Below are 13,541 nucleotides of genomic sequence, written 5' to 3'. Positions count from 1 at the left end.
CCTCCTGCCCGAAGAGGTGGGTGGATGGCAGGCAAAGCCCTAGCAGCCAGGAGGAGGAGGTGGGAGGCAGCGGCGGGATGGCCTGGCCCTGGCCTGCCCAATGGGGAGAGCTGAGGAGGGGGAGAGAGCGAGCTGCGGGGGGGGGAGCGAGCGAGAGAGCTGCGAAGGGGAGAGAGAGAGAGAGCACTGCAGGAGGATGCCACAGGCTCAACGCACAACTGTACAGATGCTCTGTGTGGGGTCAGCTAGTTTTCTTTAAAACACATACACACACACACACACACCAAAAACAGGCAATCCAGAAAGATTTTCTTCGTGTGAAAATTCTGGTAGTCCTCCAGAGATGATAGTAATAGGATGTCAGGTGGGGTAGGCTTGCGTAAAAAGGCAGGGAAATTTTATCTTGGGGGGATTAACAGGCAGGTTCTGTATTCACAGGTACAGTCTAACACATCATATTTAGGTTTAAAAAGTAATTTTCCCCCAGTGCAGATTGGCTGCTGGTCTTGAGGGGGTTTAGTCTGCCCTAGTGGCCTGCAGCTGAGTTCACTTGGTTATGCTGTCAAGGTGTAACTCTATGCACACCGGCCCCTGCCGTGATGCCTTCTAGATCTCTGCTCTATAGTATTAATCTGTTTGATACAGGCTAATGTGTCATAGTGATTGCAAAATTCAAGGTCCTTATCCTGAATGAGCACTTGCATTTCTGGTTGATTTACTCATGCAGTAAATCCCAGGGTAACTGAGTGCACCCCATCATGCTCTGTCTCAAGCCACTTCTTGGGGACACCATACTCCCAAGAAATTGTGAATTCCATCTACCTCCACACAGCTAAACATCCATAGTACAGGGAAATGAAAAGTATCATCAGCAAGCTCTTTCCTCAAGCTTTGGATTAACTTGATTCCCCCCCCCAAAAAAACCCCTCCAAAATAAGTTGTTATCTCAGATTGTACTTATATTACCACTGGCTTACATTTAAATTGCCACTGTAAAATTTATAGCACTGTACTATTGGTAATTTGGAGCTCCATCCTAAGCTCAGAACCAAGTTAACGGAAGTTAATAGGTCTTACGTCCAAGTATATCCTCATACTCACCACTCATCTCCCCCTATAACTTCCTCCCAGACACCTGCTCTGTTTCTTCCTTCTTTCTGAGCTATGGAACCCAGAGCTCTCCCTCAGATAGCAGCCAGGCATGTAGGTCAAAGTTGCCTCCAGATGGCTCTGCAAGCTAGCTGGGGGCTGAACATATCAAGCTAGGAGGGTCAAGGGAGACATATCACATGCAGTGCTGGAGGAATAGTAGATGCATGGGGGTGCAGGTTCAATTGGGCCCAAGAGGAAAGGAAGAAGATAGACATACCAGTTGGCATAAAGCTTGTGGTCTGATTTCTATCTGTAGCCCTCTTCATCTTCCCTCTACAATTCTATAGATTTGCAATGCAAACATACTCAGTGGCTGCATATATTTCAATAGCTGAGGATATTCCTAGACTAGAGTATTCATTTCCACAAATTCTATGTTTGCCTCTTAATACAAATATCTTCCTGCCCCACTCTCTTCTTCTCTTGGCTGTATCTGTACCTGTTTTAAAGCAGCATTAACTATGTTGTGGTTATTGCCATTTCTCTGGTTTCTTTAATTTGGCAATGGATGATTTCCCATTTTTGCAGTCTCTGCTTCTTTACTCGACAGACTATCATCACAAGGCCTATCTCCCTACCACGTCTTAGCTCGTATCAATTTAATTGAGTGTTACAGAACATTGATGGATCCTGTGCCTTGTTATTGGCAATTAAGATATACAAGGTAAAACTTCTCACAAAACAGACTGCTAGATCACATCAGAGCAGCTTGCAAAGCTCAAAACACTGTCAGGTTAATTAACATAACACAATTAGAACTGTGTAATGACTGGAACATAGAAAGAGTAGGAAAACAACAACAAAAAGTCTATAGCAAGGAGTTACTGCAGTCCCCAGAATTCCTGGAGCCTTTTATTTATTTTGGAAAGGCCGTGCAGAATGGCTAAAAGTTGCACAAGCAGACTTCCCTCTGCCAATTCCTCCTTCACACAATGCTGTCCCTGAGCTTCTGGTAATAGCAGTTGGTGCGGTGCAGCAATTCGTATAACCCTACCCACAGCATCTCCACTCTGGAAGCAGAAGAATTGGTGCAGGGTCTCTTGTGTACTGGCAGCAACAAATGGTAAACTCAAGGATCATATTGTGTTTTCTTTTAAATATTCTGTTGTTGGCACTGCAAATTCTCCCAAACTTCAAAGATGGCACTGCTCTTCTGCAGCTTTACCATAGTAGCAGCAGCAGTTGCTGAAAGCCCAAAGTGCTCATTTCCAAAGTTTAAGTTCAGAAATAATTACCTGAGGGAATTTAAGATACAAGGGGGGGTGGGGGAATAAACTCAGAGTGGATAATAAAATAAACTCAGAGTGGATAATTGACTAATTTGCTGGATGCCGGTCCCCACTGCTGCTCCAGCACAATGAGGCTGGGGGTGGGGTTGTGCCCCCAAAACATGAGTGAGGCAGGAGCAACACACAAATAAGCCTGGGAGAAAGCTTCTCTCATCAGTGTTGTTGCATACCCTTTCACAGGTGGTTACATTTTGATAATTAAACAATACAAGGTGCTGAACACTTGAACTGGCATATTGGTTGTGAATAAATATGGTTGGTTCATTAAAACATGAAGGAAGAGCTCATCTGGAAAAGTGCAGTTTCCTGAGAAGCTTAGCCTTCCCTTTTTGAGGAAAAAGGTTCCTAGTCTGTTGCATTCTATCTAGTAGTTTTATGTTTTATGATTTTAGAAGTTTGTCCTGGTGGGGATCATGTAGAGAGCCTGGGGGGTGGAGTCAGAAAGAAAAGGGCGGGAAAGGTGAAGGATTAAAATTGAGTTGTTTCTGAACGAAGTCTTAGTTAAACCAAGTTAAGGCTACTTCATGTTTATGAGGAAAGCAGCTATAATATCTATCCCTAATGGATGACGAGTTATTTTTGTTTAGATTTCTCCTTCACCTTATCCCAGAAGCAAGTTTAAAATGCATGTTGTTTTATTCTCACAAGAACCCTGTGAGGTAGCTTAAGCTGAGATACCATGACCTTCTCCTTCCCAGAACCACCAACTGAGCTTTAGCAAAGGGACACATTGCATGTAGACACAGCAGGAGTCATGGCTAGTCTCACCTTCTTGATGTGTGTACTTCCATAATACACCTGGCCACAAAAAATTGTTTTTTGCTTGCATGGGCAGAATGTTTTGTGTGGATGTGTACAAATGTGATATCTGAAGGGAAGCTCTGAGTAGGGAAGAATTTTAGCCCGAGTTTCCTAAATCTACATTTAAAGATGTGTGGATACAGCCGTGTTTTCTGAGGGCTCAGAAACCAAAGGGTGACAGCTACTTTGGCATAAACTTCTGCATTGCTTTATTTCTCCCCATGACTTAAAATCCCTTTACACAGCCTCAGCCATCCTTCCCCTTGCTCTTTGACTCCAGTCTTCCTGTCCCTGAAAAAGTATTGACAAATCTGCAGAAATCCACTTACTGCATTCAGAAAAGAGAGGTGCATGGGTCATTATACATATTTGTGTGACTTGCATAATTCCTGCTGTGCACAATTCAGACTTCTAAAAAAATGCAAAGCATAATCATCCATAGCTGTAAGAAGGCACAGTACTGTTGCAGGATCCCTATTCCCTACCCCCATTTATGTGAGTCATGGTCCTCAGGCCAGAGCTCCTGTGCCCCCATTGCTGTGCACATAGGTGGTATTGTGGGGGGAAGTGCCCCTTCAGACAAGGAGCCTACCCTCCATCCCCTATTGCCGGACCCTGATGGTTATTTGAAGGAAAGGCTCTTGCCATACATTCAGAGCGCATGTACACACAGAGAGATTGTAATTCATCTTTTTGGCAAATCTTGCCCTCCACAGAATACACCTTGTCCCTTCTGTGACACCCTTTCCCCCCACCCCACCCCACCCCCGGTGCCACCTTTGGTCCTGCAAAGGCCATAAAGAATTAGAACATATCATGCAGCTCCCTGCTTCAAGCCTTCATGCATATTTCTGTTGACAGGAGATACCCGAGAGGTGACAATGCTCAGGGGCAAACAGAACCACAAAGCTTAAGCCATATGGGGGGAAACAGACAGAGGAAGAGAAACTGTACTTCATGCCCGATTCCATGTTTTGTAGAAGGACACAGCTACTTGAAATTTGCAAAAGGCCCTCTCATCGTCCTGGTGAAGCAGGAAACTCCTGCTGTGAACTAGCCTAGTTTGGGGTGAAGGTTAGGTCCAGCTCAGCCTGCAACTTCAGTGCCAGGCTCCAGGGCACTGTCACATACGGCTTACCACAATGGCTCTCCATGTTAGAGAATATGCTCAAAACTGATGTCGAAATGGCTCATCCACACGCCACAGGACCAAGCATTTCAACTTTCCAAAAGAGAAGCTGACATGGCCATGATTTCTAGAAAACCAGGTTTCTCTTCTCCCTTGACTAGAACTTTCTGGCCCATTTTGCCTCCATGCTTAGGATGCAAGTGCCCAGTAGCAGCCGAGGCTGTGGCGGAGAAGGGAGACTGTCTCTGTATAGTGTGGCCTGGTCTGTTTCCAGGAAAAATTCCCCATGATGGGACTTCTGTCAGGCACTTGCCTGCCGGGGTCTCCTGGGTCCAAGGTCATTAGCCTGCACAGTCTAAATTAGAGTATGTAAACCAAGCACAGAGACGGGAGGCCACTCTGGCAGAGAGAACATGTTTCAGAGTCAGAACTGGGTTGCCTTGCTCTTTCCGACCAGGGCAGGCCAGGAGAGCCTGCTTGCCTGGATCAGTGGAGAGAGGCCTGGGCAGTCCTGCAGCAGCATCACAGGAGCTTGAGGAGATGACTGAGGCTGAGAAGTTGGCTGAAGGCCAGGAAACCCCTGTCCGACAGAGCTGGGCTGGAGCAGGAAGAGGCCCCTCTGAGCAGCGGGGGGGGGGGCATCATTCTGGGGAAAGCCAGGAGAGTGATTTGTCCAGCTGGGCTAAGGGATGGCAGGGAGGAGACATCGGGGCAGGCTGCAGCTCTTTGTAGGGAGGAGGAGTGATTTAGGGCAGAGGTTTGCACTCAGCCACTGGAAGCACACAGAGCTCCCAAGGGCTGTGAGTCTGTGACTGAGCCAGGCACTCGGCTGCTGGCAGGGATGGCGGGGTGCTTCTTCTCTGGGCGGTGCATCAGTGAGTTTCTAAATGCAGAGGCTGCTTGGGAAGTGCCAGCCTTTCACTTGGAGGGGCTGGTGGAGAGCTGGAAGGAGTCCCCCAAATCTCTGTCAACTATTGTCAACTAGTTAGGAGATTTGGGGAGATGTGAGGGCAAGAGGCTGTAGCAGGAACATTCAGCTCTGCTGAAATCTCCCTGTCCGGAAGCCTCGACTTTGAGGCCAGGAGCCTGGGCGGAGTCTGGAGGCATGCAGAGGCACCCCAGGGCTGATCCCCGTGCTAGGGAAGGAGCTGCCTCAACACCAGAAAAGAGCAACTCTCTTTTTATCGTTCTTCTGGCTGCTGCATCAGGGAGAGTCACTGGGCACCGGTAGTTTGTCAGTGGGGATCACCAGGCAAGGGACCTGCAACAATGTAGTCTTCGACTGCAAGAGCTGTCCCTGGGCACTATTGTCAGGGCAAGGTTCATCCTAACATTCACATCTGTCTGTCCTAAGCTATCTAAATACGGGGGGGGGGGAATCAGCCCAGCAGTGAATTCAGCATCTGGCACCGCTGGCTTCCATCCACCACGATTAATGAGCTTCCCAGCTCCCAATCAGCAGTAGCAATTAGGGGCTGCTCAGAGGAAGCTTGATTTTCTCAGGGCTAAAAGTAACTGCAGGGTGGCAGGAGGGGGAAAAGTCCTGGGAGCAGCCGTTAGAACCAGGGCCTGGTAACTGTCCCTCTGACATGGTTAGAGATTGAAACGGTCCCTTAGAGAGAGGAGGAAAAGGACATGTGCCACAAAAGGTATTTCCAGTGGCAATAAACTGTGGGACATGCAACGCTTTTGTGTAAGTTCCAAGCATGATCTTACTCCCTAGACACACTGTGCTGCAAGCTGCTGCACTACTTCCTAGTGTGATCTTAACCATGTGCACATGCCAAGCAGGAAGCTTTCACGATTTCCACAGCACCACCTGCTTTCCAAGAAGAACTCACCCTTTTTCATTATTACTTTTGCGGTGACTGAAGGGACCCTTGGGTTGGGTTCTTCTTGGAATGCAAGATCTGGCCAGCAAGTGGAACTGCAAAAATCACATGAGGTCCTTGATTGGTGTCTGAGAGTAAGATTGTGCTAAGAAGTTGCATGAAGACTTGTAGCAGCATGCATTTGGGAAGTATGATTGCATTCAAAACTTGCATGAAAGCGTGCACACCCCACAGTTTATTGCCAACAGGAATGACCCTTGCAGCCTCTACTAATGATCCTGTTTAATCCTTCTCATCATGCCACGGTCTCAATGAAAATCTCATCCTGGAAGTTGCTATTAGTCCCAGGAAATAACTTCTTTTCTAAAGTGTGAAAAGCAGCTTTGGGGGCATTACTTTTGTTTGGACTGTTGTATGATGGGAAGGGGTTAAATAACCCCCTCCCTACATGCCACAGTCCTGATCCTGATAGACTCCCCCATGTTATTTAGCTTTCTAAAAAAACAAGCAAAGCCAAAATACCATGTAATTTGGTTTTCTTGTGAGATTTTTTTGTGTTTCCATTGTAATAGCAGTGCAAAGCTTTCAGGTGCAACCTGGCATGTGCCTGACCCTGATTTGGAGGTGGCATTCTTGATGTGGTGGGTGATGACATGTTTCTCTTCATCCCCTGCCCACCACATGACCATTACTGACCACTCCCCTTCTCTTTTCTCCTCTACTCTGCCAAAAAGATAATGCAAGTCCTAGGACCAACCTAGAGATTACATAGAAAAATCCATGATGTCTCCTATGTTTGTTTTTCAAGATCTGATGGGGCACTCGAATCGACTGGAAACATGGTGCCGGGGAAGGGGATTTAAATCTTTCTCTGCACTGTTTTCTAAACTGAAATGATGCTTTGCTCGGCAGCTATTTGCCCAGTGGGGCAAAGCATGCAGGTATCCATGTAGCCAACAGCAGCTGGCGGACACTTTCAGTTGCAAAAATGGTGTAGTGGGAAGGTGTTCACTCCCCTCCCACAATGATATTGACCAGATCCTATTCAGACCACCCCCACCCCCCAGGCATTTTGATCTTTTGAAAATTTTATTTTTATTTTTATTTACAAGGAATCGTGTTCTAGGTTTTTATCAAGTCATGGCCAGTTTGATTCTCGGAAAGCACTTCAGTCATTATCTGTATGGTGGACTATTGCTGCACAAAAAGCAAGCTTCATTCCGGGCATGGTTGTGAGAGCTGCTGTAGTCTAGAGACTGAACCATGCTTGTGCAGAGACATGTTTGGAACCCCATGCTGGTGACAGGGGCAGGGGAAAGCTGCTGCACTCCACTTTAGAGTGAGGAAAAGGCAGGTGGGGGGAAGCATCAAGCACCCCTCCCGCATCCTCCCCCCAGAGTGCCCCCTCTCAATGCTATTTTTTCTGAGGAAAGCCACTTTTATTTATTTATTTATTTATTTAAAATGTATTTATGTATTTAAAATATTTCTATACCATCCAAAAGTTGTCTATGAGCAGTTTGCAATGAAAATCATTTAAATCAGCAAATCAGTTAACAATTAAAATCATGTAAAACATTTTAAAAAATTTAAAACATTAAAAAACTAGTAATAAAATTTTTAAAACTTAGCCTTTTATTACAGAGCATTGCATGCGGTTTGTAGGTAGGCCCTTGCACTGGGAAGTCCCTCATTCAAATTTCACCTCAGGATAATAATAATAATAATAATAATACTAACCTAACTTGCAGTGTGTGACAAGGATTATTGTTCTGAGATCATTTGTATGAAGTGCTTTGAATTCTCAAAGAAGTATTTGATAAATGCTTCCCTTCTAGGGCTAACAGAAACTTTGAAGGTGTTGGCGGCGGGGATTGGGGAGCAGATTTTACTGGGACTGCAACACTGAGGGAAGAGGTTAAGGCTCCCCTTCCTGGTGCTGCAGTTACAATAGGGATGCAGCGCCAGGAAAACAGCCCACAGCTGTTTTACTGTTTTAAAAAAAAAGATGGAAGGTTCAATCACACTTGCAACATCACATAAGGTTGACAACATTATTTATTTATTATCTCTTGTTTACACAGTCAGACAGGTGTTATTGACTGGTTTGTTTTATCCAGACATCGAGTCCTTCCCAAGGACCTGGGATGTCAGAATTGTATTGTCAATTGTTATAGATATCATCGCAGAATATAGGCATTATTATTATTATTATTATTATTATTAGGTTAGTGGCCTTATTATTAGCCACCATTAGCTTTATTATTATAGCTCTCATCATCAGCCATCATTATTATTAGCCCTCATTACTCCTCATTCCCCTCTCCCCATGTGTGCGCTCTCTCTCTCTCTCTCTCTCTCTCTCTCTCTCTCTCTCTCTCTCTCTCTCTCTCACACACACACACACACACACACACACACACACACACACACACTCAAACCACCATTTTAAAACACCTCTGCTATTTTTAGCACAAGTGTGCTTGTGGAGTAGTGGGTGATGTACCCTGCACACGGTGTGTGTGTGTGTGTGTGTGTGTACATCCAGTTAATGAATGGATGTGGATGGGCAGTTCAAAAGGTGAAAGGAAAGGAGGCAATTTAAGCCCTTCTTTCAGAGCAACGGGATCCCAATCCTTTCCTAGCTGCAACAGGGAGATCGCACATTTCCTTGCAGCATCAGGAACAACCCACCTGTATCTCTTTTCATACAGGCGTGCGGATGGAGTGCTGAAAGATAATGAGGTATGACACTACACATTGTATTACTTATAGATAGTAAGTAACACAGTAACAGTGCTCCTTCTAAGGCGCGTGCTTATGTGCACACACAGAAATTTTTTGATGTCTGCTCAGTTAATTTTAGATCCCACTCGGGTCGAATCAAGAAGGCCCCATTCTGAATGCACGTGCGCACACACTGCCTTGATACTGCTGCCCAGAACAAAATTCATTCAGTGCACAAATGGAAAAAAAGATAGAGGGAACACTGCACAGCAGTGACAACATTTTAAATAAAATGTGAAGATTGTGGCTGCCAGGTCACAAGCTGGAGATTATCTTAAGATGAAGATGAGATGAAGCAGCCCTGGCTTCTGCTGACCGTCTCTTTCCCAGTCCTGCCATTACACCCCACTCTCCCACCTGCTGTAACAAACAGAACTCTAGGTTTGCTGCAGAGCAGGCAGGGAAGGGGGAAGCCAACAGGATGCAGGACCAGACAGACAGGTGCTCGGGCTGCATCATCACCTACTGCATCAGGGACCTGGATGGTTGTATGCTTGTTCTCCAGGCTGAAGCCTGACCATCGTAGTGAAGATATAGACGCCTACTGCAGCTTTTGCTTGTTAAAAAAAGAAGAAGAAGAGCGAATCTCTAGCCTTCATGAATGAGGGACAGAACGTGAGGAGATGTGGTCAGTGCCGGCTGAAGATTCAGAAACCATCTCTATTAAGGAGTTGGATTTCAACGCCATCATGGTACATGGAAACAGGAGGCTACCTTATACTGAGTCATACTGATACTGAAGGGCCTTTCCCAGCCCTCCTTGGAGAAGTCAGTGATTGGCCCTGGGGCCTTCTGCATGCAAAGAAGGCTCCTCCCCAAAGGGTAGGGGAGCAGGGCGCTCCCATTGCACACACCTTCTGTACCAGCTGCCGCTGCCCACATATTACCCGCCAGGCTTTTAACTGAAACCGAAATGTTTAAATGTTAATGTGTTTTTATCTTTATCTTTTAATGGGTTTTAAATGTTTTCTATTTTCTATTATGTTTCGATTCTGTACACCGCCTAGAGATTTCTATATTAGGTGGTATAGACATTCAATAAATAAATAATAAATAAATGCCCTATTCATTCCATACACCATCATCAGATACCAACCCCTGCCAAAGAAATTCCACACTGCAAAAGTCTGGGGTCGCACACTAGGCAGTGTGACCCCCTATAATCATAATCATGACCTACACTACCTAATCGTCATCCTGGGGGCCCTTTGAGTTTTTGGGCTGCTGTGGATTTTTTGCCCTCTTGTTTTTAGCCTTTCTAAGATGGTTTTACTGCTGTCTTAAGTGAGACACCTTGTGGATTTATTGTGTTCAAAAGGAGAGGGCATACATGTCTTAAACAAATGAATAAAATGAGCCTGGCAGAGGTGCTTGGTGCCCATTTTCCCAATGATGACTAGGAACTGGTAATGAGTGGCTGTTATTCACATAATCTGAACCCAAGCATTTTACTTTGGACTATACGCGTTGTCATTACTTTTTAATTCTGTGAGAACTTGGTTGAAAATAGTACTGGAAATTTTTATTTATTTTTTATTTATTTTTGCATTTTTATACCGCCTTTCGTTAAAATATAGCCCCAAGGCGGTAGTCCTGTACTGTTATTATTACTTGCTCCATGGATTGGGGAGGCTGCCGTTCCCTCCTGTCTGAAGAAGGTTTGCCCCTCCATCCCCCCACACTGACTTTGGGAAGCAGGACTCCCGCCGTGCCCTGGAGAGAGATCTTCTTGTGATTGCCCAGAGAGTACCCCAGTTTAGTAATGGAGTGCAGGCCTAGATCCTAAGGGGTTCTTCTTGCTCTAGGGCACGAGAGGTAAATGCTGGCATTTCAGGCCACTGTGTCTTTTTGCTTCATGGTTTTGCGGGAGGAGCATGCTAGTAATCCCAGCAGAGTTCTGGCAACATCTGGTTCCAAAGGCCAGAGCAAGAATAGCTTGTTTGTCAGGAGGACTGGGATCCCATTCAGGAGCCCTTTAACCAGATTAGAGGGGGATTGAAGGAATTAGCTCTTGTTTGAATTGGAGTTTATCCTGCAAGGGGTGGTTGCAGACACCGGGGTATTGCCCAGCCACCCACAGGACCACAGCAGAGCGTTTGGCCGAAGACCATCTCTGGACGCATGTGAGCCTTTGTCAGCACTAAGATGGAGGTTGTGGGAGCTAGGGTGCAACCACGTCTCTGGGACTCATCCGGAGCCAGGAGATTCCTGGAGGGCATTAATGATTAACAGACTAGTTGACTAGTTGGCCTTAGCTGGGCTGTGCCAGGAGCTGTAAACAGGCCAGAGGCAGTGCTGGCACATTCCCCCTAGTCCTTCCTCCAATGAAATGTTTTCCTAGACAGGGTGTGGGGGGCGGGGAGAGGAGCTGACTCTCTATCAGAAAAGAAGAGGCCCTGCTAGCAGGAGCACAGGCTGTGTCACTATAATGGAATGCACACACCAGTGTCCACGAGCAGACCAGGACTTGAGCCACCAGGGCATGTGTTTTCAGCAAGCTCCCCCTCCCCACAGCAGCTCCTGACTGATGTCCCAAAGTGCATAACCCTTCCCGCTCCTGCATAGACTGCTGCTGCCACCACATAGAACTCTTTTTACCCCTGCTAACAACTCATCCCCCCACACACACCCCTCTTGTGTGCGCTCTTCCTCTCTCTGACACACACACAGCCTGCTGCACTCTCTCTCTCTCACTCTCTCTCTCACCCCCATGCACGTGCACAACCTCTTTCACACACACCAAGGCAAGTGAACTCTCTCTCTCTCTCTCACTCTCTCGCGCACACACACTCACTCACACACAAACACACACTCCTACCTGATAGACCTCCACAAACTGCACAGCTGCACTGCCCTCTGCTGGTTCCCCCAAGCAGCACAATTTCAGCAGCATCCCCATCATGATTGAATTGGTTTTACTGGCTCCAGACACAAGATGTCCAATGCTAGCTTCCTCTCCTCCAGCAGACAGGCACAGCACACAACTGCTTCCCCATCCAGAGTAGTGCTGCTCTTCAGGAGAGGAAAGCTAGTCTTGTGGTAGCAAGCATGACTTGTCCTCATAGCTAATCAGGGTCTGCCCTGGTTGCATGTGAATGGGAGACTTGATGTGTGAGCACTGCAAGATATTCCCCTCAGGGGATGAAGCCACTCTGGGAAGAGCAGAAGGCCTCAAGTTCCCTCCCTGGCTTCTCCAAGATAGGGCTGAGAGAGATTCCTGCCTGCAACCTCAGAGAAGCCGCTGCCAGTCTGTGAAGACAATACTGAGCTAGATAGACCAATGGTCTGACTCAGTATATGGCAGCTTCCTATGTTCCTATGTAACACCAACTTCAGTCCTGGGCTAGCAAATGTGTGGAGTGGGGGGATCCGTGCAGGCTCAGACTATACTGCAGCTCCAAGGAGATGAGCAAGAAAAGAACAGCTCACCGTGTTGCATCGTAGTGGATCATGTCTCACTGGGCACTTGGCATGGAATAAAATCCAGCTCTGAAATAGCTCCCCCCACCCCCTGAAACAGGCTCCAGTTACAGTGGCTGGCATCTGAAACAGTCCCCTAGGCTGGGCGTCTTCAACTCCCTCTCGCTCCAATGAGGGTCAGGGAGCCCCCAGCACCAACCAGAGACAGGGTGAAGACCTCAAACACCTGACCTGGGCGGAGAATCCAACAGCCCTGTCAGTCCGTGATTTGCTGGCAGTGAATAGGTTATCTTCTGGATGTAGCCCAGCAAACCCTAGCTCAGGCTGCGTCACTGGAGTCTTTAGCCTGCAGAAGTGAGAGGCCTGCAAACCTGTCTGAATTGTCCCTCTCCTTTTTCCTTAGCAGGCCTGCTGCTAGACCAGCACTAGGACCTTCTGTAGGAAACCAGCCGCTCCGGGAGCCTCCCAATGCGGTTGCGCAGCCCTCCAAAGGGATGTCCCAGCCACGCCTTCTCAGTATCCTGCTGGCGCTGGTATTGTGCGTCCAGGTAAGGGCCTTGTCCCCCCCCATCTGCCCCAGGTCAGATCCCCACAGGCCAGCTTTTCTCTCTTCTGTCTTTTTCCCTTCAGGGGTCCTCAGCCCAGATCTTGGACTTTGCCTTTGAGAACTGGAAGGCCTATAGCGAAGAGTGCAATCACAACATGAGCCTCCTGCCACCACCTACTGGTGAGACTAGCGCCCCCTGGCGTCTGGGTATTGCTTGACAGCACCTTGAGGGAGGGAGGCTGATGGGCATTTACATTCTGGGGAGGACCGCTCTTCAGGAGCACGGCTTGGTCGGTTTTGTCATCCTGGTCTTTTTCTTGGTAGCTTGCTTGCTTGTCCAAGCTCAGTTTCATTGCTAGGCAATGAGCTCCTGTATGCTAGGACTCCGCGCACTTGTGCATGCCTGGGGCTGTGTGGAAATGGAACCCAAAGGAGAGACAACTTGGGGGGGGGGTTTGAGGGAGCAAAAGAGCTTCCGACAGCACTTCCAGGGAGCCCCTTGCAGCAAGAACAACGAAAGGGACTTGTGCCACCTTGAAGACAAACGCATTCATGGGCTACAGCCTATCAGAGATTCATCAGAT

The 13,541-nt window shown here is 47.2% G+C and overlaps 1 protein-coding gene across 3 annotated transcripts in view; it reads left to right on the top strand.

Moving 5' to 3' along the window:
• GCGR (glucagon receptor) overlaps positions 1–13,541 on the top strand; it is a 40,699-nt gene that overhangs the window by 15,339 nt on the left and 11,819 nt on the right. Inside the window, exons 2-4 of one of the 3 annotated variants that reach the window (XM_053297140.1) lie at positions 8,918–8,948; positions 12,814–12,958; positions 13,041–13,137. In XM_053297140.1, coding sequence (XP_053153115.1) covers positions 8,944–8,948; positions 12,814–12,958; positions 13,041–13,137 — 247 coding nt within the window. In that variant the 5' untranslated portion in view covers positions 8,918–8,943. The remainder of the gene's footprint in view (positions 1–8,917; positions 8,949–12,813; positions 12,959–13,040; positions 13,138–13,541) is intronic. The other 2 variants (XM_053297141.1, XM_053297142.1) reach the window with 2 other exon arrangements.

Source organism: Hemicordylus capensis, chromosome 2 (assembly GCF_027244095.1).
Source record: "Hemicordylus capensis ecotype Gifberg chromosome 2, rHemCap1.1.pri, whole genome shotgun sequence".
NCBI classification, from domain to species: domain Eukaryota; kingdom Metazoa; phylum Chordata; class Lepidosauria; order Squamata; family Cordylidae; genus Hemicordylus; species Hemicordylus capensis.
Note: the sequence above shows the minus strand (reverse complement) of the source record. Positions and strands in the feature narration are given on the sequence as shown.